Raw genomic sequence first — 26,364 nt, 5'->3', positions numbered from 1 at the left:
AGCCATTATAACACCAGCAGAATGAACTGCTTCTTTATTCAAAATCCATCACTGATTACAATTGTAAGGAATCTTCAAGCCATTCAACTGAGCAAAATGCCTAAAACAACTAAGTACTAATACCATTTTTCCAGTTCTTTGTATCACAGAACTCATAACTAGTTTTCAAAATGTCTCATTAACAATGTTAGCCAATAGTAACAAAACATATATAATATTTTGTCTTGAAATTAATCTCCTGAAGTGTGTAAAAACATTTTATCCTACTACAGTTGTAGTAAAATTAATCATGTTTATCATTTAAATTTGTTAACATCCAAAATGAAAATAGCCATTAAGTCCCATTACGCATTGGTCTGTGTCTGTGTATGCCTTAAATTATCTAGTACTGATTAGAACAATGTTAAAGAATGCTTTAACAAAATGGGAATGCTTTTTCGCCACTACAGTGTTAACACCTGGGCATGTCCGGGAAGTAAAAGAAACAGCTTTCTAGTATTTCACTTAGAAATGAGATCTTAGGAGATCCTAGAACAGAAAGACACAAGGCTCTCCGGCAATTCAATGGTAGACTAAACAATGGAACTCAAGGATGGGATCCTATGTGGCTTTCTGTATAAGGATCACCAGGCAACTTGTTAAAAATGCAAGTTACCAAGCCACATTCCAAGAGATTCTACTAAGAAGTTATATAGAGAACCAGGTATCAACATAGTTTTTAAACCAAACCAGACGCTTCCCAAGGTTTGAGAAACACTGAGGTCCTAAACAATAGTTCTCAAAGTGTATGACTTTTGTTAAATATGCTCCCTTCTCTGCCTGTTTTCTTATCAACCATGTGAGACTCTTTGGTATAGTCTCGAGAGGGATCAAGAAATCTGAATTTTTAGTAAACATCTCAGGTGACTCTCATGCTACTAAAAGCTTAAGAACCTATGTCTGAAGGATTGGGACCAGATCTGTTGGAACTGTAGATACTCAAAAATAAAATCCTATGACAATAATTTACTCCCATTTAGAGGCACGATATATCCCTAAGGAAATATCCTGCTGCAAAGTCAACCAATTCTTTAAAATCTGCTCCTTCCTAGCAGCTAAATTTCTACAATTTAATAAATTTATATACTCATCTCCTTTAAAAGGTCACTTTCTAAAATGAGTGCCAGCCATGACATAAGAACCTTCACATTTTAACAGAGAGAACTCTAGGCAGAATGCTTAGCTACACCAGAAAGATGAGATAACAAAGTTCAATACAGCTTCCTTTGGACAGAGATCTTCCCATCCAAACACGGCATTTTGCATGCAAATAAAAGTGAAGTACAAAAAAATTTACTTCCTGTAAAATATGAGGAAGTCTGAAAAAAATATATTAAGTAGGTTCCCTTATAAAATGAAAGTGCCAGAGCAAAATTAAATATATAAGTGAAATTTAGATTTTAATAATTAATTTGACTAAAGATTTAAGCCTGAGTTTATTAAACAACCCATATCTTTAAAGAAAATCGGTGACCTTTTCATGACATCTAACTTAACTCATTCATATTATAATTTCAATCTTCATCATTGAAAATCAAAGTAACAAGTTCACTGAGTCAAGACTGAAGACATTAAATTGCCTTTCTTCAACTTCAACTTGAAATGCTACAGTTCCTAATCTAGTGGAGATCAAGAACCACCACAAATAAATACAAGCTGGAAATATTCACCCTACTGGCTCACTCAGGTTAAACATAATTTTGCTAAAGACCTATTTGTTATCAGGGATTTACTTCAGTATTTCTGTAATGAGAGCTCTTCCTTGAGAGCCATAGTTTTAAATTATCATTGACAAAAAGAGTTTCTCCTTGGCCAAACTTTAGTCAGGCTCCTCTGAACTCTTCTCAACTAGGCCCTAACTTTCGGGTTTCTGTGTTTGTCTCTGCACTGTCCAATTTTAGCAAGAATCGCCACCCTCAATATGTGATCACCCTTGATATCTGATCAAGTTCTTCATCCTCCGCCACCCCCATTTGATATCTGATCACCCTTGAGTGTCTTTAACAATAATCCTGTGAGATCTGTTTAGCCAGGATCCTCCCTTACCCCAATGTTTCCTTCTTCTTAGTAATTTTCCATCCACTAGCACTCACCCTACTCCTTGGCTAGAAATCCCCACTATTCCTTGTTGTATTCAGAGTTTGAGCCCAGTCTCTCTTCCCCACTCCAAAACTCCACTGCAGTGGTTCCTACACATAATATAAGTCTCCCTGAATAAAGTTTGTCTTACTTTTCTTTAACAAGGCTCATAAATTTTTTTTCTTTAACATATTAGCAACATAGAGTGTCTCCTTACCTGACAATTATAAAAAATGATTTCCAAATTGCCCAAGTTTTTTTTAAAGAATTAAAAACCAAGAATTAACAAATGTAGAAGGGAGGCTGGTATGCTTTCCTAGCGAATCTATTGTACATTAATATTGGTCAACTGGTAGAATTATTACTAGATTCAGTTTTCCAAAGTCAACATGGTCCAGGCACTTTACTAATGGCCTTTATGGGTCTTTCTTCCTTGACATATAAAAACACAAAAACACATGGGCCACATAAAACAAAATCATCAAAATAAAAGAACTTCAGATAAGAGACAGGAAGGACACTAGATCAGAACATGCTAGCTGAAATCAAACTGAAGGGCAGACACTGAAGCCCTCTTAGTGTTGAGTCGATTCTGAAACACTAATCAAGCAGACCTGGAATCCTGCCACGGAGGCAATCTAGAAAACATGCAGAAATGACCATATGGCTGCTCTGCAGAAATCTGGAAAGGAACCAATCAAGAAGTTGACAAGAGAAACAAACATGCTTCTAACCAAACTAAGCCTGACACAGCCTGTAACCTGAGATCTGTCAAGAAAACAATTTTTAAAAATGTAGTCACGCAGCCATTTAGGAATGATCCTATGGCTTAAACTCACTCAAATTTGTGTCAAATGGTACATAAGCTGAGATAAGGAAAGCCTTCAGCTTGTTTACAAAGACAATATCTTCTTGTATCAAAGTTATAAAGAAAATTTCACCGAGACATAAAGCCTGGTTCCATGCAGCAGAGGAACACACAGCAAAGTATGTGGCTCTGACATTTGGAATACCTCTACAAAGAAATTACGTATGTGGTAGATAAGATGCTAAAGGTTGTTTAATGAATTTTTTTTCTGGTAGCAAAATAATAGTCCTTTAAAGAACCTTGGCAAAGTCATAATTAGTAGAAGGTTCATAAGCTTTACGAACTTCCAATGAATTCAATTCACAGAGATTCCAAACATCTAAATCTATTATGACTAATGGGCTGAGACATTAAAGAAATAATCACCAAGTATTAGGAACTAAAAGAACCAAAATAAGATGGTCAAAGATGGAAAGTAATATTGTAATTGAAAAGAAAGCAAGTGTTCTGTAATCAGAAGACAGAATATTCCACAACATTTTGTTTTAAAGCGCTAACTTCCAGTTAAAACATTGGTAGGGTTTGGAACATTTTTAACCACAGGAGGTAGATTCACTATTATATCCCAGTTTAAAAAGAAAATCAAGTGCCCTCTTTAATACCTATCACCCACGTGACCCATCCTCTCACCCACGCCTCTCCAACGACCCTTAGTTTTGTTCTCTATAGTTAAGAGTCTGTTTCCTGGTTTGTCTGTCTCCCCCCACTTTCTTTTTTGAGTAAGCACTGAGTGTTTTAAGTGATGAGTCAGCAAATTATATGCCTGAAACTAATATTACATTGTTTAAGCAACTGGAATTTAAAAAAAAAAAAAAAACTTGGACAAGAAAGAGAAAAAGTAAAATAAATGTTATAAAGTCAGGGGGAGGGGACAAAAAAGTCTACAGAATGGGTCATACATATCTTGACCACAGTATGACAACCAGTATTACTGATGAACCCCTTGATTTTTAAAGTAGGAAACAACTTCACCCAAATTGTGATAATATAAACAAAGGCATTTTTCCTCAAAATTTATCTTTTAATGAGGAAAAAGGTGGAAAGCCAGAAATAGAAAAAAAATTCATCCATCTAGAAAAGGACACTGCCAATATTTTTTTCAGCTATTTTTGTTTGGAATATATATCCGTACATACAGTAATTCACACACACACACACACACACACACACCCTGTTACCCTCTAGAGTACAGTTTCATTTCATAATACAAACCTCTTATTTTTTATTTTAAAACTATGGCAGGTTTCTAATATATGTAGCATTTTGTGTCCATTCAGTAGAGCAATAAGTAAATATTCAAGACATGCTTCATATAAAAGTTTTGTCAAGGGGCACCTGGGTGGCTTAGTTGGCTTAGCATCTGACTCTTGGTTTCAGCTTGAGCTATGATCTCACAGTTCGTGAGTCTGAGCCCTGCGTCTGGCTCCATGCTCACAGTGTGGAGTCTGCTTGGGATTCTCTCTCTCCCTCTCTCTCAGCCCACCCCACTAGCATTCTGTCTCTCAAAATAAATAAACTTACAAAAAAAACCTTTTTATAAAAACATTCCAAAAGTAGGAAAAGATTTTAAACCTCCCTGTGACAAAAGAGCAATGAAACTAGTCAAATGAAAGACTCCGGGAAAGAATCTGCAACATAACAATATCACAAAATAGTGCCACAAAAACTACAAATATAAGTGAGTAGGGAAAAAGATTCAGAAATTAAGACCATCATGTTTTCAACCTTTGAGAGGTAGCAGAAGGAAAGTTACGTGGGCTTCTGACAATCCTGAGAAGAAATGAACACTAATCACTACGGGGTAAATGGAAAGGACAAATCTGAGAACAGTAGCCAAAATTGGGAGGGGGTTCTACAGGAGTGCAAGAGGACAACAACTGAATGAAGTCTGAAGTACTGGGAACTATATGGCTAGTCTTAAACCTAACAAAAGCTGCTTCTAATACAGAGTCCAACAATTAAGAGAAATTACTGGGAGTCCAATCAAAACTGAACATAATAGGGACAATACAAACAAAGGAAACAAAGTTCAGATAAAGTTGGGGAAGGTAGTCAAGGAGGATGATAACAGAAGTAAGAAATTTTAAGTCATTTTATAAAAACAAAAGAAGTGAGAATACTAGAGTTCTTAAGCTAGAGAAGTCCTACTTGAATGACATCTCCCTCCTAAAAGCACAGCAAAATTCGTTTCACTTAAAATGTGATTAACAGAAGAACAAATAAATCCCACATCATTATTTTTTATTTATTTTTGAAAGAGATAGAGCATGGGGAGTGGGGTATGGGGCCTCTGTCAGCACAGAACCAGATCAGGGGCTAGAACCCATGAAACCTTGAGATCATGACCTGAGCCGAAACCAAAACCAAGAGTCTGATGCTTAACCGACTGAGCCACATAGGTGCCCCAATCCTGCATAATTATACTATGAGGAAAAATAGGGCACAAGTAATAAATGATGGCCTACAGATAATGAAAGAAACACATGCCCATATAGGATGAAAATTATAGCTCAAAACAAGCTAAAAATATTTTTAAAATGAGAGAAGCAATGAAAAATGTCAGGATTAGAAAAATTCAGAAGTGATGTGTTTGAGGGCAAAGAAGACACAAAAAGAGAAGTGATCAAACTCAGGAACGACTTGGAAACATAAGAAAAACTTATTTCAGGAATGAAGACTAAATTACAAAAAATACTATGGGCAATGCCTTAACAGAAATAGCATGAAACATAAAACGAATTTTATAATTTAAAAAAAAAAGTAAAAGAACTAAAGATTTCAAGAGAAAATGATTAATATGTACCAAAAGTAAGATGGTCCAACATATATTTAATAGGAGTTTTTGAAGGAGACCAAAGCAACAACAACATAAAAAGAAATACTAAAAACTCTAAAATAAAAGATAACTTGAAACTACATATTGAAAGTACATACATATATCCAGAGAAAATTATCCAGCACAGCCTACATCAAACACATTTTAATAAAGCTAAAGTGACCTTTAAAGACACAGATAAAAACTATAGCTGGGTTCTTGTTACCTAAAAGTATGGAGAACTCAAGGAGTATTGTTCCCATTGAGTTTTCCAGAAAATCTACCAGAGACTAAGCTTCATACAATGAACAGCTTGCAAAGGAATTAACATAAAAACTGATAGGAGATGTGAGCCATTCAGTTAGTAACTGTGCAAGGACAAAGGAGCAGCAGATTGCCCAATACCGCTATGGCAACTCGTATCACCACATGAAATAATGGCCAGAGAAAGATCTGAAATCCACAGTCATCTGCTTAGCACATTTGAATCTTAGACCATAAGTTTACAGAAAAGCAGCAAACCAAATGTGAGTTATTAAATTCCTTCCTAGAACCAGAGAAATACATTTAAACATTTTTAGTATTTCTCTAATATTTTGATTGTGTTGACTCAGGCAAATTAATGCCAGCCTTACAGAGATTCACTTTCTTCCTACTTAACCTAGTAAAGAGATGAACTACTGCCTAGTCCAGAGGGGAAAGTAGCTGGAATGGATCATCCATGGTCACTCCATTAATACAATTTTTGCCCATCCCCTCCCTTTAGAGCTGGCAATCACAGAGGAAAGTTTCAAAGTGCATCTTATAGAAACCTGCATCAAGAACCAGGAAGTAATCAAAGGACAGGAGTGCCTTTTATGGGAAAAGGTGAAATTTACCATGAGAAATGGCAGGGCAATGGACAGAGGGGTTTGAAGAGAGTCACATGGACAAGAGGCCTTGCAGAGGACTTTCTCCTGAAAGGGACAAAAATAACCAGACTCTTTACATACCATCCCACCATCTACTGGGTATGTCAATAAGGAACAGAGTTTTAAAATAATTTCAAAGCCCCAGAAAGCATTGATTATGACCACTAACATGATAGGATCAAGCTCTTATTCACTACTAAAGAAGGACCGATTATAGTATGTAAAATCAGATCCTTAGAAATCTGAATGACAACTGTAGCTCCTCTGATTCTGATAAAAATCTGAAAATTATCAGCATTCTTACCCCTTATTTGAATGAAGAATGAATTGATATGACATAGAGCCCACCAGTCTTCTAGATCAGTAAATATTTCTTCTCACGATATCTACATTGAAAATTTATAAAAATCCAAATGTACATACAATTTATAAACAAACTTAAGATTTAAGCACTCAAGTTTATGCTACCATCACTTTATGTAATAATAACTATAGATTAGCTCATAAGAGCATAATAGTAGGATAAGTAGTTAACTCCATGATTAAATACAGAAATTAAGAGTAAAGGCCTAGAGAGTTGACTGCTTAATTTCAACAAGACATGACTCTCAATCAAGCAAATTTATTGACGGCAGGCACAAAATAAATGGGAAGTCTCTACTGGAATATATCTGGATACCACCGATCTGTTTCATGAAAAAGAATCTAATAAATTTAATTTAGTCTGCAAGCTGTATTTTCCCCCAGCTTGTGTCCCCAGATCCAGCAATGGACTAAGAAATACACAGCTAACTACACTTCTCTATAAACCCAGAACCAATAGGCTCAACAGAATGAAGGCTTCAGAAACAGGGAAACACAGATGTTTATTCTAGCATTTACTTTCCTAAATATTGACACCAAAGAATCAAATACGTAGCTGTGAAGCAGCAGTTTATCCAAAATTGGATGCTTCATTAAAGCTGGAAATGGCCAAAAGCTGCAGGAAACATCCTGAAGGAAAATGTCTTATACAAATGACACCTTTGTAGAGGCTATGGAGAGTAAAACAGAACACGGTAAAAACCAGTTCTGTGTTTGCATACACAGAACACCTTCCACCTCAACAATTCTACAAATATTGTGCATTAAAGGTTGCCAGGAAACGCTGCCAAGGACTGAGAGCAACTTAAGAAAAAATAAAACTACTAGTGGCATGACTAAGTGCAGAGGAAAAGTGTCATAAAATATTGTAGAATAGCATATATTATTCCTCTAAAATAGCTACAGAACTGCCCATTATAATCTTAGTCAAAAATAGTCTATTGATTGAACTGTACTTCAGTCAAAACGGCACTGACCAGGACCTATAAATGGAATAAAGTCACAACGTTCCAGAGTTTATATATTAGATCTGAATTAATTTTTCCTCCTTAAATGAAAGAACAATGTTCAACCCAAGTGCCCAAGAACTGAGTGAACAAATATTAGGCTATAGTTTTGGGTACAGGTTGAATCATTTAACAATACCTAGAATGGCTGGGGGCATTCAGAATCAAAACCCTAACAATACCTCTAGATATACTGTAAAGACTCATCTCAATTTCGGGGAAAACCAAATCACAACAAGCTAATTACACAAAAAAGGTGGATGAACTGGATTTACATTTCCGCTTTCTCTCCATTCATTCCCTCTTTACTTCTTGGTTATAATTTTTTCAATCCTTCTATGTAGTATTAACATAAAACAAGTACTAAACAATATAGGTTAAACATTATGAATAATGCAGTTAACTTATTTTTCATGCAGATGTCAAATCACTATCTTTCTCTCTTTCCTTTTAGCTATTTTACTTTTGCAGTGTATGACTGATCTACCAGAGGTTGACTCCTTCCCACCCAAAGTTTTGTGTGTGTGTGTGTGTGTGTGTGTGTGTGTGTGTGTGTGTGTGTGTGTGTCTCTCTCTCTTTTTCCCCAGTTTTCCCTAACACCTAGCACAACTACTCAAGAAACATTTGTTGAACTTGTGGATATCATTTACCCATCCCCTTCTAGTCTTTATGAAATAAATATTAAAAAACTAGGAATCACCTGGTATGTATCCTGGACCTCTTTACTGAAGACTTTTTAGAAGAGCCTCAAATAGGACAGCTCCGTATTTCTTTTTAACTTTCTGTATGTGAGGCTCATCTAAAATCATTGTGAATAAAGTACAAGACAGTGACAAAACTAACTCAAATTTAGGTCCTACTCTCATCCTATTTTCCATATTTATATAAAAGATTATAATTTCTATGCTCATATTTCACAAACATTAAAGGTCATTAAAATAGGTTCATTCAATACAAAACTCTTCATACCGTGTATATTCAAGAAACATGTTTATATGAAATAACAAGACCATTAAACAAATACACTAAACTTCTTGACCTGCCAAGCATGCTGGGAGACCATGTACTTATTTTTAGAAGGCTACCATTGCTAAAAACATCTCTGAACTTCTTTTGAATATGATCTTTTAAAACTGTAATCAAAGAGTAGTTACAAAATCATTAGTGAGAATATATAGCAAATTATATACATTCCGCCAAGATCACACAATCAAACTTGATGCAGTATCTCTTGCATATTGACCGAAGTACTGATAAGAATGAACCCTACTTGACAGTGTGTTGAAACGGATGTGGAGAGGAGACCTTCCCAAGTGAATTTTTAAAGTAGTTCTAGTAGTAACAGCTGGTGGACCACCTTTTTTACATTTTAGATGCAGTAAAGTTGGTACCACCAGCATCTACAATTATCTTTGTAGAGAGTTGGGACCAGATTTTAGAATTTCACTTATTATCATCATAAACTGTTACCACAAATAAGATAATCTAACTTAATCTAATTTAGGTCATCCATCTTACCTTACAAGGAACATGTATTCAAAGTATGGAGCTATATAAGGATAACAGCATTTTCAATAAAAAGTGAGTTCAGTTTGCAAAGAACATGAAGTTCAAAACAGAGCGTGCTGAGAGAGGTCCTTTATGTCAAGCTAAAAATTTTAAACTTCAGGATTTTTTTTTAAAGAAGAATTGTGCTTCTAGTAGTATGATGGCTAAATTATAGATGGGACACTTTAGCAGGGGGAAACCACAACTGTATGAGCAACAATAATTAAGACATGGGTTGGGGCGCCTGGGTGGCTCAGTCGGTTGAGCGTCCGGCTTCGGCTCAGGTCATGATCTTGCAGTTCGTGGGTTCGAGCCCCATGTCAGGGTCTGTGCTGACAGCTAGCTCAGAGTCTGGAGCTGGAGCCTATCTTCAGATTCTGGGTCTCCCTCTCTCTTTGACCCTTCCCTACTCACGCTGCCTCTCTCTCTCTCAAAAATAAATAAAACATTAAAAAATATTTTTAAAAATTAATTAAGATATGCAAAGGATAAAGAATGGAAAGAAGCCACCAAATTCAGGACATAACTCAAAGATGGGACATGACAGAGTGATTGATGAGCAGGATGGGAGAAATGAGGGGGGAAGAAAAGTCACCGATTTTGCTGACAGGAAGTTAGAATTCAACCCAATGATGCCTTTGGTCTGAAAGTCTTATTAATCAAGGTTGTGTTCCACAGTACCAATAAGCAAATAAAAGAAACTATTCAACTCTATTCTGTATCAACTCTCAGAGTTTAAACTTAAATTATTTGATACTCTTTATCTTGATAATTATTCACTCCTAATTGCATCTTAATACATGTGAATAATTAGAATACATTCCAAATCTGGAATTATATCAAATTTGTTTATAATTTATTAATAAATTCTTGTTTTGTCTTGGTACACAGAAAAATAGGCCACTTTTTAAAAGCTGTTAATTAAGAAAGTATGATATATTCTACCCTGTGAAACATAGGTTGAAGACACTTTAAAACTTTATATACGGATGGTAAAAAGATCAGCAAGGAGCTGATCAGTAAAGAGCATGAGCAAAACATCCAAAGACAGTTATAGTGATATTTAAAATATTTGGTAGGTCAACTTGCAGAATGAAAGAAGAATATCTACTTTAATTTGCTGTACACAGGTACCACCAATAAGAATATGCTCTCCTGTCTGCAGAAATACAACTACACCTTTCAGTTCTTGTTAAAACTTTGAATTTAAATACCAACATAATCTTCTGCTCAAAAATCACAAAGCCAACTTCAGCAGAGAAAATTATCATATATTTATAAATAAAATTAAAATGCATACAACTGAGTTGGCATTCTAAATTATATTAGATGATTTAGAAAAAGAAATTTATATTGAGACTGATCAATTTATTTCTCCAAACCAACCAAGCAAACTTATTTTATACCAAATAACCCTGAAGTAAACAGTTTAGTCAAAAAGTCAGCATTCAAAACATGCCTTCACGAAGGAAATATAATTGTAATATAATAAACAGTAAGCTTCCCCATAATCACAAAGAAGATGTGGTTAGATACCTACTGATCTCATTTTACATGAGATATATATTGAAATTACTTAAAGTATTACAAAAAGATGACCATGAATCTCTGTATGGCTAAAGTATCAGGAGCTAATGATTACCCAAGAATTGCTGAGAAAAGGATGTGAACTCTACAGTCTACTCTCTGACACACACATATAGACCTTACGAATGAACATTAGTTGGCCAATTAATTTCCTGGTCCTTAATTTTATAAAGAAACTTTAAGCTAAAATCATCCTATAGTAATACACAATTATAAATAAAATCAGAATCCACAGCACTAATCATATTTCTAGTCTAACTGTGCTTTGTCCTCCTGACATAAATAATGGTGGAAGGTTTTGTTAAAGTTTTTCATGAAGGAAGAAATAGTTCCTCCATGGAGCTGGTTAGAAACAGTTTGCTAGCGGGGCACCTGGGTGGCTCAGTCGGTTGGGTGTCCAACTTCGGCTCAGGTCATGATCTCACAGTTTGTGGGTTCGAGCCCTGCATCGGGCTCTGTGCTGACAGCTCAGAGCCTGGAGCCTGGCTTCAGATTCTATGTCTCCCTCTCTGACCCTCCCCTATTCATGCTGTGTCTCTCTCTAAAATAAATACAGTAAAAAAAAAATTAAAAAAAAAAGAAAAATCTTGCTAGGAAATTATAACTGAAGCAGTAACTTCTTTTTATAAGGACAAAATATTACAGAAAGAAGTCTTGTAATATTTATCTTATTTAAAAGCATTTTCAATTTATCAAAATCAACACCCAAAAACCAAATAATCCAGTGAATAAATGGGCAAAAGACATGAATAGACACCTTTCCAAAGAAGACATCCAGAGATGGTGAACAGACACATGTTAAAGGGCTCAATGTCACCCATAATCAGGGAAATACAAAACAAAACCACAAAATGAGATACCACCTCACATCTGTCAGAATGGTGAAATTAACAACTCAGACTGACAGATGTTGGCGAGAATGGAGAAAGGGGAACTCTTTTGCACTCTGGTAGGAATGCAAACTGGTGCAGCCACTATGGAAAATAGTATGGAGGTTTCTCAAAAAATTAAAAAAAGAACCCAGCAACTGCACAACTAGGTATTTATCCAAAGAATACAGGAGTGTTATTTCAAAGTGGCACATGCACCCCAAGGTTTGTAGCAGCGCTACTGACAATAGCCTAAGTATCGAAGAGCCCAAATAACCAACAACTGATGAATGGATAAAGAAAATGTGGTACATATATATGTGGGGGGGGGGCACCAAGGTGTATATAGGAGCATGTGTATATATACATATATGCATATATATATATATATATATATATCCATACCATCCACACCCACATATACACACAATGGAATATTACTTGACCATCAAAAAGAATGAAATCTTGCCCTCTGCAACAATGTGGATGGAGTCAGAATGTATTATGCTAACCGAAATAATTCAGTCAGAGAAAGACAAGTTATCATAGGACTTCACTCCTATGTGGAATTTAAGAAACAAAACAGATAAACATAGGGGAAGGGAAATGGAAATAAGATAAAAAGAGAAAGAGGTAGACCATAAGTGACTCTAACATACAGAGAACAAAATGAGGATTGCTGGAGAACTGTTGTGTGGGGGATGGGCTAAATGGTCAAAAAGCATTAAGGAGGACACTTGTTGGGATGAGCCCTGGGTGTTATATGTAAATAAAGAATCACTAAACTCTATTCCTGAAATTAAAAAAAATAATATAAAAGCATATCTTTCCACAGAGAAATGTGAGATATAAAATCATTAGTACATATGAGTTCCTTCCCTTTTAGGGGTCAGTTGAATGCCAAATTTCTTGGAATCTTTAAATTCAGACTAGAAAGGGAGTGGAAAATACCTATTCATGCTCAATTATAACAACTTCTTAGGATATTAGTTAATTCTGCTAAATGTCAGTAGAACATTTCACGCAGCAATGAGAAACTACACTATTCAGTAATATGTTTTTACAACCTCAGATGAACCTCTACCTTGTGTAACTGACTTCCTAAAAAGTTTGTGTAAATAACACTTTGGTAAATTGAATAATTTTACTTGCACATAAGTTAGACATTCTAACTTAGCAAATAACCACCCCCAAATCCTCTCTACAGTTAAAAATTGTTTACGTTACAAAAAAAAATTTTTTTACATTACAATGAAGCACAAATTCATATGTGATTTATATTCTCCTTACTTGGAACTTAGTATGACCATGATCTTTATAAAAAACTATAAAAACATTTAAATTTTAATTGAAAAAGACCATCAAATTTGGGACATGATGACTTAAGTTTCTCTAACAGCTTTAGAAGCTGATTCCATGGAGACTTAATAGGCCAAAATTCACTTAAAAGAACTCTAAACGTAACTTAGAAACTCATGGTGTAGAAGTGTATCTTGCATCTTTGAAAATAAGGACTAGCCTGACATCACCCATCCTTGTTTCACCTATTTTTACCAGCAAGAGCACCCAGCTCTTCTTTCATGTGAAGATTTAAATCAGTGCTCTTCCAACCTGATATACCACCACTGAATGATAGGCCCTAAATGAAGATAAAGACCATGAGTTACCCAAACGTTTGAGCGTTTTAGAAAATGGCAACACAAGTGTAATCTATCAGTTTTCATCTTTGTCAGGTATTTATAAGACTGGATGTTACAAGGATCACTGTTCAGTGATTTGAACCCAGCTACTTATCTCTTGTAAGTCCCATGTAAAGATTTAAAAATGTTTGCTGCAAAGCCTTCTAGGCACCAGACACCATGCTGGATGCTGGAACACTACAAAGGACAAGGCGCTTGCTATTTGGTGAAGCATGAGCATCCACCAAAATGACCTTGAATACAGAGTTCCAGGAACATGAAGGTGAGTTAAGATAGATGAAAATTCATATCTAAACTGTTAAAGCCTTGAGAATTGCTGTATTAACTATGGGAATAATACAGTGAATCTAATCAAAGATTCAGCTACCATACTCTTTATTTATGTTCTTTTACATTTTGAGGCACTTAATTAAAGAATGGAATAGTATTTTTAAATGACATAGCAAATATTAACAATAATGTATTTCATTATTTTCCTATGCCTTCCTATTTCCTAAAACTCCCATATGCAATTTTAGATGGCTTATTATATGGTTATATTCAGGGATTATAACCGTTTCTTCAGTGTCCCATAAGCCACATAAAAAAATGCCCATCAACCCAGAACATATACTTCATCTAACATGTCTTACCATGAGATTAAGTGTAATACTTATTCCATTAAATGGGACTATCTGTATAAAGATGTTATTTTGTGACCACATGGCTTAGTACAAAGTAGAACAAGACAACTGCCTTAAAGATGAACATAACCAAATAGAAATACTAAAGACTTTAATCCTAATAATCCTTTAATATAAAAACTATGAATAGGTAAAAACTGAAAACTACTTGTGAGTATGGTAAATATAAATAAGTTATTGTGCATTCAACCAAGATATTAAGTAATGGTAGTACAACATATGAAAAGCTTATATTCTGTTCTATTTTAGCTTCATAATAGTAGTTAGCCAAAACCGAGTTGTACCCATCTCAATAGCCTCACGTGACACCAATGCCCAGGTGTCACTGCACATTATTACTACATACTACTACATTTTAGATGAGAAGCCACATCCAATAATAAAGTTCAGAATACCAAGAGGGTATCTGTATATGTATGTGCACACAAAGTGTTAAATATCATCCTAAGCCAAACTATAAAAGATTATAGGTCTAGGCAGGAAAAGAACTTCTCCCTAGAAATATTATGGAAGCCACCAAATGAAGCTCTCCTAGGCTTCATCTAATGAAAGAAAACCACATATAACTAGAATATTTGGTATTCAATAAATGCTAAAAAGCTCACCTTAATTTAGATAGGTAAGCAAGCAAAGGAACATGATCATTCTTATGTGACACCCAAAGCTCTGAGAAAACAGTGGGTCAAATTTTTGGCAGATTTTAAATAAATGGACTTTGTTGAGAAGTATGAATGTGAGAGTATAAACTGCACCTAGACTATATGTTCTATAAGGGTCAAACTGAGTTCCTCAGATATAGGAGGGATTCAACAAATATCTATTGTGTCAAAGATGGAGAAAATCCACTCATTTTACTCACCAACATATTGCCAACAACTAGTCAATAACTGAAACAAACATTTCTTGAATGAATGAACAGTTACAATAGAAATTACATTACAGCTACACTAATCTTTGGCCATATGTTAACCAAAGAGCCAAAAAGTAAGCAAATGCAAGAGACTAAAGGTTTTGTTTTGTTTTTAAATAATGAGTCACTCAGGCATGTAAAGAATAGGATTTTAAAATGTTTTTTAGGCTATCTGATCAAAATATTGCAGAATACTGTAGTTTTTTTTTTCAAAAAGCCTTATCTCTGAGCACAGCCCAACTCCTTACTTTACAATACTAATAGACACGTATTTAGCAATATTTGCTAACCTCTGTTTAATAAGTGCTAGACACTTACATTAAATGACCTAACTTATGGTTATTCTTCTTTTCACGACAACAGATCAGATTTCTTCCAAAAATAATTTAGAAGACAATGATATTTTATTTATAGACTACAAGCTCAGATATAAACAAACCTGTATTTTACTACGATGTTTCTGTACCTCCATGGAAAGATGACTTCACAGGTATACATGAGAATAGGGAAGCTTTTATGGCTAGACCTGATGTAACCCTGAATAACTAAGCCCTCCCAGTTTTTATCTAACAAAGAAAAATTACTTCACTGACTCAACTCATAAATTGATGAATTTAACTAGAACATTTAATTACAGAAGAAATGTCATGAGAAACTTCATCTATCACACAGACTCTATACAACAGTTTTTTTTCATTTTGAGGGAATGTTTGTTAATTTTTTGACAGAGAGGAGAGAGAGAAGAGAGAGAGAGAAGCAAGGGCAGAGAGAGAGGGAGACACAGAAACGGGCTTCAGGCTCTGAGCTGTAGCACAGAACCTGATGTGGGGCTGGGTCTCACAAACCATGAATCATGACCTGAGCCAAAGTCTGATGCTTAACCCACTGAGCCACCCAGGCATCCCTATACAACACTTCAAATATCCTAACAATAAACATACCATTTCTAATGTTACTTATGAAAGGGCTCATGTTCCACACTACTAAAGAGAGCTTACAGTAAGCACAAGTGACTCTGAAAAAATGCCAAAACATGATAAAAGAAATTATTAAAATGGAGCTCAGAATATCTTTTCTGCATCACACCAGCAAGCCTAGAAAAAGTGAAGGAGACCAAACAGTTCTGAGAAGACAGTGCACCTTGTTGCTTTGCCATGACAGTGATACATATAAAGGTGCTCTTTTGAATGCTGTTAAAATATCAAAGGATGGCAAGAGGAAATGATCAAGTTAGGGATGAATGGAGCCTTATGATGCTTTACTAGAAATGTAAAGTCTAAACTGTCAGGTAAGAAAACACAAAAGACCTTATCTTACCCAGATTTTGAGATTTCACATGAAAGGCAGTTTTAAAGAATTAAATTTAAATTCCTCTTTAACAAAATGGTAGAACCTTTAAGGACCAAGGGGAAGGCTTACAAAATGGAATGAGGTTTTAAAATGATAGGATAGTCTTATATGCATACCTGAGGCCTGAATCATTGGGAATACTTACAGCTATTTTAAGTTCTGTGGACCCGAGAGTCCCATTTAGTTTTCTCTTCACCCAACCCTCCAATGCTATATCTGACCTTTCTATGACTTACGTGTAAGCAATGGGAGAACCCATAGCGCATGCTTTCCTGTCCCATAATGAACTGGTTTCCAAAAGCAACTCTCAGCTAACTTAAAGTTGGGACTTAGAGAAATATATAGACCCTCTGGCCCTATGTGCATCCTGCCTGACGTTGGGCAAATTACTGAACTTCTCAAGATGCCATTTACTCGTCTGTGAAGAGAAGTTATAAAAGTACTCTACACTAGGTTCCAGTAAAGACTAGTGGCTGACATAAAACCTCAATAAATGATCATTTATTAAGAATTATCCACTCTATTCGACAGTAATCAAAATATGGTACGAGCAGAAAGACAAACAGATAGACCAATGGAACAGAACAGAGGGCACAAAAATAAACTCATGGATACATGGCCAACTAATCTCTGACAAGGGCACCAAGAATGAATGGTAAAAGGATAATCTCATCAATAAATGGTGTTGGAAAAATGGGTATCCACATGCAGAAGAATGAAACTGGACCACCTTCTTACACCATATAGAAAATTAACTCAAATGGATTAAAGACTTAAGACCCAAAGCCATAAAACTCCTAGGAGAAAGTGTAAGGGAAAATCCCCTTGACAATGGTCTTGGCAATGATATTTTCGATATGACATCAAAAGCACAAGCAACAAAATAAAAAATAAGTGGGACTGTATCAAATTAAAAAGTTGGTGTACAGTAAAGAAACCAATCAACAAAATTAAAAGACAAGCTATGGAATGGGAGAAAATACCTATAAACTATCCATTTGATAGAAGGCTAATATCTAAAATCTGGCCATTTGTAGCAAAGTGGATGGACCTCAAGGGTGTCATGCTAAGCGAAATAAGTCAGGCGGAGAGGAACAGATACCATATGTTTGCACTCACAGGTCTAACAGGAGAAATCTAACAGAGGGTCATAGGGAGGGGAAGGGGGAAAGAGAGCTGGGGAGAGTTGAGGGACACAAATCATGACTACTGAATACTGAAAATGAACCAAGGGCTGAAGGGGGAGGGGGAGGGAGGAAGGGGTGATGGTCATGGGGGGGGCACTTGTGGGGAGAAGCACTGGGTGTTATATGGAAACCCATTTGACAATAAACTATTATTTAAAAAAAATAAATATATAAATAAAAGAAAAAAGAGAAAACTTTTGTAAGTGGTAAAAATATATACATATGTATATAAAGAAATCATACAATAGCAAACAGAAAACAATCCTATTAAAAAAATGGGCAAGGGAGCTAAATATTTTTCCACAGACATAAAAATGGCCAACAGGTAGATGAAAAAGTGCTCAACATTACTAATCATTAGGAAAATGCAAATTAAAACCACAATGAAATACCACCTCACACCTGTCCAAATGGATATTATCAAAAGAACAGATAAAAAGCACTGGCAAAGATGTGAAGAAAAGTTAACACTTCTATGCTATTCATGAGAATTGAAATGGGTGAAGAATAGATAACGGTCAGAAATTCCTCAGCAAATTAAAAATAAAAGTATCATACAATCCAGCAATTCTACTTAGGGGTATATACGTCCAAAGAAATGAAATCAGTATCTTAAACAGTTATCTGCCCTCCCACATTCATTGCATTACTCACGATAGCCAAGATATGGAAATAACATAAATGTCCAATGGCAGAGGAATGGATAAAAAATGTACCACACACACACACACAATCACGAACAATACACACCCTTGAAAAAAAAACCAAAAAAGATGGAAATCCTGCCATTGGCAACGTAGATGAACCTGGAGGACACTGTACTAATTAAGCCAGACACAGAAAAACAAATACTGTATGATCTCACTTACACGGAAAATCTAAAAAGTCACATTTATAGAAGTAGAGAGTACAGTGGTAGTTTCCAAGGACTTGCAGGGTGAGAGAAATGGGTAGATATAGGTCAAAAGGTACAAACTTTTAGCTGTAAGATGACCGGTTTCTGGGAGAGTAATGATGAAGAACGTAGAGCATGCTGACTCTAGTTAATAATATTGTGCTGTGTATTTGAAATTTGCTAAGAGCAGATCTTATAAGTCTTCATCCACACCAAACAAAAGGCAGTAACTATGTGAGGCATGAGTGCTTTAATTGGCTTCATTGTGGTAATCATTTCACAGTGTATACATATATCAAATCATCATACTGTACACCTCAAATAGGTACAATTTTTATTTGTCAATTATACCTCAATAAAGCTAGGGGGAAAATTTTTTTAAAAGGACTTATCTAGTTTGATAAACTTACTTTTCCTCTCAGAACTTTTTTTCTCTTAACCAAAACCTTAAAAACCCCACTTCTCATTTTAAAGATAGAGAAAATTAGATACCAAGAGATAGTGACTTGCTGTAAGTCAAATGTTAAAACTGGAAATTGAACCCAAGTCTCTTAACTCCAATTACTTTCCAGTATACCTTTTTGTTTCTAAGACTCCTTTGTGATACCACCTGGAAAATAATTTGGCCTTTAATGTGATAATGCTGAAGAAAAGAACTAGGTTATTCTATCAAGAAATAATGTAGCCACATGCTGCTTCATTCCATCTCCATCAGAAAAAAGATAATCCCAAAAGCAAATGTACAGAATCAGTTATAGGGCAACTCTAATTGTCAGTCAATGCTCAATCTTAGATTCAATACTACTTACAATAATCATTTTGTTAGGTATATAAGTATTAATAAAGATAAATAAGCCACAATGAGCTCATTTATGTCTTGTTTGTTCTACTTAAGGAAACTGTGAAATGTCTTTAGAAAATGTTTCATCATATACTTAATTTTTTAGTAATGTAAAAGTTAAACTTAGCTATATGGACTATTCGCAAGTTCTCCTTGTGGTTAAACTGGATAAATAAGGAGTTATTACCGTCAGTAGGTAGTAGGTATTTGATCTTTAGTAACACTAGGCAGCAAGTTGTAACAGTTTATGAAACACATTCAGATATTTAGATTTAATTCTAATGACTTGGAGGACAATTCTGGACACTGACCTTGCCACACAGTAATACGTATCACTGGTTTCTCTGACTCCTCCTCATTTGGGATGAGCCATCATTAGGGCACACCATGGTGGCATTTCATTACGTTAGACATCACAGTTCAAACCTACAAATGGCAGTGATAACTTGTTAGCTCTTGGGAGGGCTGAATTAACCTAGCACCAGTTGCTGAGACATTCGAGACCAGTCTCTGCTTAGTGATTCCTGAAGCACTCATTAGTTTACCACCATGTGTAACTAACTTTTAATATTCGTGGAGAGAAGTAGTTCTCACTATGATTCGAGGACGGCACAGATTCGAGATGGGAAGAGGGCCAGACACGATCAAGTTCATATCCTTCCTAGGCAAGGATTTCTCACTCTCACTTGCTCTCTCTCTCCCATACACTTACACTATTGTATAAGAACAAGTGGAGAAATAGGACCAATCCATATATATTCTATTCTGGTTACATTCACCATCCTGTGTCCTACATGTTTAGACATTCTGAAAATGTCAAAGCATATCCTGGCACAGTGTAACAGTGCTGTGGAAAAAACAGAAACCCTATTCTTTACTAATTCTATTAGCTCAGAAATCACGGGTGATCATCAACATCAGAGTCTTTTTGAGTTAGGAGCAACAAGATAGTTTTGTGGAATAAACGCTAGCTCTGGAATCAGAAGATTTGCACTTCAAATTCACTTTCTTGATAAATGAACATATACACTGCATACTATATAATACGCACTAAAATGCTTTCTTCCTTTCTACCTACAGCTAGAGACACAATATAATACTGAAGTATTCCTAAACTTATCTCCCCCTCATTTGCCTCAATAACATTCTTTTGAAGTAAACAACACTGCTTAAAGGTATCTGCCATATTTGTTCCCACTACATTTAAATACTAGAATTGTATTTTTCTCTATAATTATTCATAACGTAAGTAAAAGTCCTTACTTTCTTCAGAATTACCGCTAGCCTATTACAATTTGTTTGGTGAAATAAACACAAATCTTATTCTTTTAGAATCAGCTGGATGATGGGCTGGATCATGGTCCGTTTACGGGGTCCAAAGGAAGGGTAGAGAGAAAGAGCAGGAACATCTGGCTCCTCCATCAGTTCCTTAGGTTTCCAGATCAATAAAGAAGTAGTGTTCTCTCTCTCCTCCACTTTTGGCAAACTCTATTAAGAGACTATCAGTCTCAAATTCAACCTCTTGTTAAAATAAAAGTATAAAGGACAGAAGCGGCATCAGTGGTTTATCATTTAATAACAAAATTATATATTAAAGCAAAAGACAACAGTGCCAGGCACAGGTGCTGTGAAAAAGCCTATCTTGGTGGTGGTGGTGGTTAGGAATTTTAGGCTCTGGAGAAAAGAATGAACTAAAATGAAGAGTACCATGATTGTTAGTATGTACTACTTGCCAGAATATTAGCCACATGTGAAAGCTTTCATAAAACAGGTTTTTAGAAATGTGTTTAAATTTCAGACTTAAGAAAAACCTTCTCTTATGAGCCACTTATTGAACATTGCCATTTATTTCCATTGTTATTCATTGCCATAGAGCCCAATTATTTGTTTTCTTATTCACATTTAGTCTGCATTATCACAAATAAAAACTGCAAGGATGCCATTACCTTTCACCATTTACCAATATCTAACTCCTAATTTGCATTAAATTCTTGAAGAAATGTACACTGCAGTAAATGACATGTCCTTCTGTAAAATGTACTGTAAATAATGAAATGATCTTTAGCTCAGTATATACACACAAAACTATACATATAGTTAAACTGACCAAGGTACTTTTTTAAATCTTAGGAGTATGGTATTAAATATGCTAAGAGTAAGTTATGGGAGAGGAATATAATCTTTGAACATAAGACAGTTAAGAACAACTAACTTCTATAGATTCACTTATCTATTTTGCTATTCACTCCCTGAACTAGAAATCTCATGCACCGTAACTGATGGGAAAAACTACATCATTAATGCTGCAGATCCTTAGTGTAAGTTCTCAAAGACCTAAAACCATTCCCAAAAATCAGTATTTGAAACCTGTCATTTTAGGAAAATGAAAGACAACTTTTAACTATTTTTACTCAAGTACATGAAAGCTTTGAAACAAGTTCCTCTAAGCACTCTAAGAAAACTAATTTTAAAGGAGATGGCCTTGAGGAGGGCCTGATCTCTAAGAATCTTACTCTGATGAGTAACTTTATATGAAGAGAATGTCTGAGCATCTCTAAAAAGGGGGGGGGGTGGAGTAATTAAAAACGTTTCATCCCACAAACTGAGCATAGTGTAAAAAACACTCAAAAAGGGAAATTTAATGAAAAGATTAGAAAACTGAAAGCAAATTAATTGACTAAAACACAAAGACATACACACACATTGTATGAAGTCATTCAATATTATACTGACTGGCTTTGTATTTTAAAATGTAATCACAACTTAATGTATAAAACAATAAAGCTCTCAAATTAATCACGAAAAATTCTAATCAAATTTCACTCTGGAGTTCATAATCTGTTAGCATAGTAGGCCTAAATAAATGTTCTGTTAAATCAGGAATCAATGTGCACTATTCTTCATAAGAGGAACTATATAAATTACAAGTTCTTCCATGTTTTTTTTCCTTAACTAAATTTAGTACACTTAAAAATAAGTAGTATTCTCCATCCAGAGTACTCTAATGTAACTGTTTTTATATCTTTTAGCATTTATAATTCATCCTAATACTGTCTTTACCAAAAAAAAAAAAACCCACACACACACACACACACACAAAAGGACTGCAACTGCTACTTACTATCTTATCTTGCACAGTAAAATTGTGAGTATTTGTTCTGTTTCTAAATCCATAGGTTTTGCTCTGAGGCTTCAGAAAGAAGCAATTTTATTTTCTTTTGGTTATTACTCATGATTTTAGCTTACAGATTAATAATTTTAACATTAACATCCTGCTATATTCTCATTTGAGTTGTTCTATTTATCTCAAAGGTAGACTTTGTGTATTACCATTACAAAAAATAACTATTTGCATAATACTTTATGATTTTACATCTATTACAAACACATCACAGGGAGCCTGAGGATGCATTCAGCAGCTTGTCATTCACCACTTCAAGACCCTTCAGAACCAAACAAGGGGGAGAGTGACATTTTGCTAATAGCAGAAGTAGAGAAATGAATATAAATCACAAACCTTGAAGTTTTAAAAATATAAAAGAAATTTTAAAAATACAAAAATATGATCCACATGCATAAACAAGAGAGTTTTATTTTGCCAAAGTCCATATCCTCAATATAGAGCAAGGTATTAAAAGACTTAGGTCTTTTATATTATCTACAACTGTGCTACAAAAATAAAGAAAATTGCCATCTTGCTGAATGTTATAAATTAATATATTAAAACTGATTGCACCAATGACAGAATTCAGCTTTTTCTCAGCTTTATGAAATAACCTGAGTATCATTTATGATTATAGCCTAACCCTATACATGTATATTAAGAATGTTTAAGAGGGAAATAATAATGATCTGACATGTTTAGAAATTACACTGTTTCCTAATTTCTTCCTGGTCAAACAATTACAAAGAAAAGTATTTAAAGCTTCTGTATTTTCTCCCCATCACCACCAGTCCAGATTAAAAAAACAGTGAATGCTCAGTTATGTCACCTCCAGTCCAAATGCTCACAGCACTTGAAGCTTTCTGTAAACAATATGCCTCTGTACTAAATACATATCCCTTGAGCCACCCTCTACTTAATTTAACATTTTTAAATGTAGTTTCAAATGCAGCATAACACCATCTTAAATACACACACACACACATACACGCAGAGAAGTGTGCAGAAAAGGAAGGAGGTGGAGAGCAAGAAATGGAGCACGTTGTTGTTTTTCATTCATGCAGTATAGTGATGTCAGTGTCTGCAGCAGCAGCGGCGGCAGGAGCCTTGACCTGTAGAGGCTAAAATCCACTGAAGTCAGAACCTCGCAGAATTCAAAAGAAACTGAGTAGATAATGTCTGAAAATTGTTCGGCTGTTCATAGTACGGATTTTAAATGGCTAACTGGACAGAACAGATCAGTTGCACAGTTTTAATTTGGGTAGAGAGGGGCAAGGCAGGATGTGAAGTAACATAAAGGTAATATAATCAGGGAGCCGGGGGCTGAAGAGCCTGCATTCAAAATCCCTTAAATCTAGAGAAGCTGACAAAACCACCTGGTGTTAAAAACAGCAGAAAAGCCTCTTCCCTTCCCAATACAAGCTCTCTGGCAATGCAAATCTGTCTGCTGCACAACCAGACTCAGAAAAGTGTTTTCATCATGATTACATTAAAATTGCATTAAACTCGGACGTGCCACACTACAACAAAGAGGAGAGTTTAAGCCTGATCACAAATTTCATTAAAACTACTTTATGATGGACCATGTAATTCTTAAACAATTAAGGCTTTTGAAGGATGCAGAAAAACAAGTTGTACTATGATGTGTTGTAAGATGTTAGTGTTTATCAACAAAAGGGGAGGAGGCATTACATGGCCATTATATTGTCACAGCAAGTACTCTTCTTACTCTGCCTACAAAACCTTCTGTACACAATCAGTCTGAAATGCTTATTTTATGGCTGTTACATGAGTCCCTAAAAGAAAATCCCAAAACTCAATCTATGCACTGTTGAAGCTAAACCAAAAATTTCTCTAACTGCTGCCTTCTATTCATTCTTTTACCTCTCATTTCATATAGCTTCAGAAAATGTGCAAGGGAGCTGCATATGGCATTAATCTGTTAGAAAATGGTGGCCTTTTCTATAAAATACAGCCAAAGATGTGTGTTCAGTTGTGGTCATTATTAGGGCGATCACGTTGTTTTCATTCATTCATTCAGGATTTGCTGGAGGATGTCAGTTTCTGCAGCAGCTGGCTTGACCTGGGGGAGGAGTGGGGGAGCAAATTCCTCCTGATGCATACAGATTACAGGAGGTATTTCTTGGTGCTCATGTACACATACCACTGCACTACATCCTACTCTGCCACACCATCAAGTGGTCTGAAAACAAGTGCCTTAGCAACATGCTAATTACCAGCCAGAAATGTTTAACACACACACACACACACACGAAAAGTGCGATCTTTCACAATGTAATCACTTTCTCCAAGTCTAAGACCTTCATAAAAAAAAAAAAAACTCCATTAAAAAAAATTCCACATACCACATAACCGTACAGAGCTCCTCAGTGTTTCCCTTCCAAGCAGAGAGTTTTCCACTCGGTAAGATCAGTTGACTCCACAATACTGCAGCAGCAGCAGCATCTGTAGCTCTAGCCTGGTATCTAATTATATTAGCTCCTCCACTCTCCCTTATGAGCTTTAAGTCCTTGTTTTGGCTAATCTTCCTTTTCTCCCCCAGGACTCAACTAGATCATGCGCTGTGTCCCCAGACATAAACAAAACCAAACCAAAACAGAAAACAGTAAGGGAAGCTGAGAGCATCCACTACCTTTGACACCTAACAAAAAAGAAACTTGAGATCCTCTAACAGCTCAACTGAACTGTTAAGGGTACTTAAAAATGGAAGGAAAAAGTGAGCACACTCCACAAACAGGTCTCTAGAAATTTGCCATGAAAATTTTGAGTTGGGCATAGACTATTTCCAGTGAAGTACTGCTCTGATGCATATGACTATATAAAGTAGAGAAAAAAGGGAGACGGGAGAAAAAAAAAAAAAAACCAAAACCAAAACACTATACACTTCAATTGCATACCCGACACTGTCTCCTCTACACATCCAACAGATATCCTTACATCATAACTAATGCCACCACCCTTCCAAAAAAGAAAAAAATCTATATATCCCAGTAGTCACAGACACATTAGGAACTTTGTAGGAAAGCACAAAGAGGCTGTAGATTACAACCACCACTTTATCGGCTGCCAGAGTTTGTGTGCGTGTATTTTTAAGTGTTTCACCCAGCTCCTCCTTCCCCCGCTACCAACAGCAAACACATGAGTGAGCTAATCAGCTCTTAAGCTGAAAAACCTTTCGATGCAGGCGAGTGATGGAAGATAAAATCTGAAAGGCGGCATGTGGGTCAAATAAAAGTTGCTTTGCAGTTCGCTCCTCCAAGCCCCGCAGCGACCGCAGGGAGGTGAGATTCCCAAAGCCACTTTCACACCTTCGATAATGCACTAGCAAAGAGAAGCCCGGAGAGGCTGAAGTTTCCACGGAGGGAACCGTCGGGGAAGACGCAGCCCGGGAGGACGGAAGGGTTGGGCTCGCTACCTCTGCACACGGGCGAGCCGGGGCTCCGTCTCTCAGGTGAGTTGCTCCTCCGGTGGTTCTCGGGGGACCGTCTCGGGCGGCCCTTGGCCCGCGGCGTCGGCTCGGTCGGGGC

The 26,364-nt window shown here is 35.8% G+C and overlaps 1 protein-coding gene across 1 annotated transcript in view; it reads right to left on the bottom strand.

Moving 5' to 3' along the window:
- GLCCI1 (glucocorticoid induced 1) overlaps positions 1–26,364 on the bottom strand; it is a 105,247-nt gene that overhangs the window by 77,027 nt on the left and 1,856 nt on the right. The window contains exon 4 of the mRNA XM_029918923.1: positions 26,253–26,361. Within this exon, the coding sequence (XP_029774783.1) occupies positions 26,253–26,361 (109 nt within the window). The remainder of the gene's footprint in view (positions 1–26,252; positions 26,362–26,364) is intronic.

The sequence above is a fragment of the Suricata suricatta genome, chromosome 2 (assembly GCF_006229205.1).
Source record: "Suricata suricatta isolate VVHF042 chromosome 2, meerkat_22Aug2017_6uvM2_HiC, whole genome shotgun sequence".
Classification (NCBI taxonomy): Eukaryota; Metazoa; Chordata; class Mammalia; order Carnivora; family Herpestidae; genus Suricata; species Suricata suricatta.
Note: the sequence above shows the minus strand (reverse complement) of the source record. Positions and strands in the feature narration are given on the sequence as shown.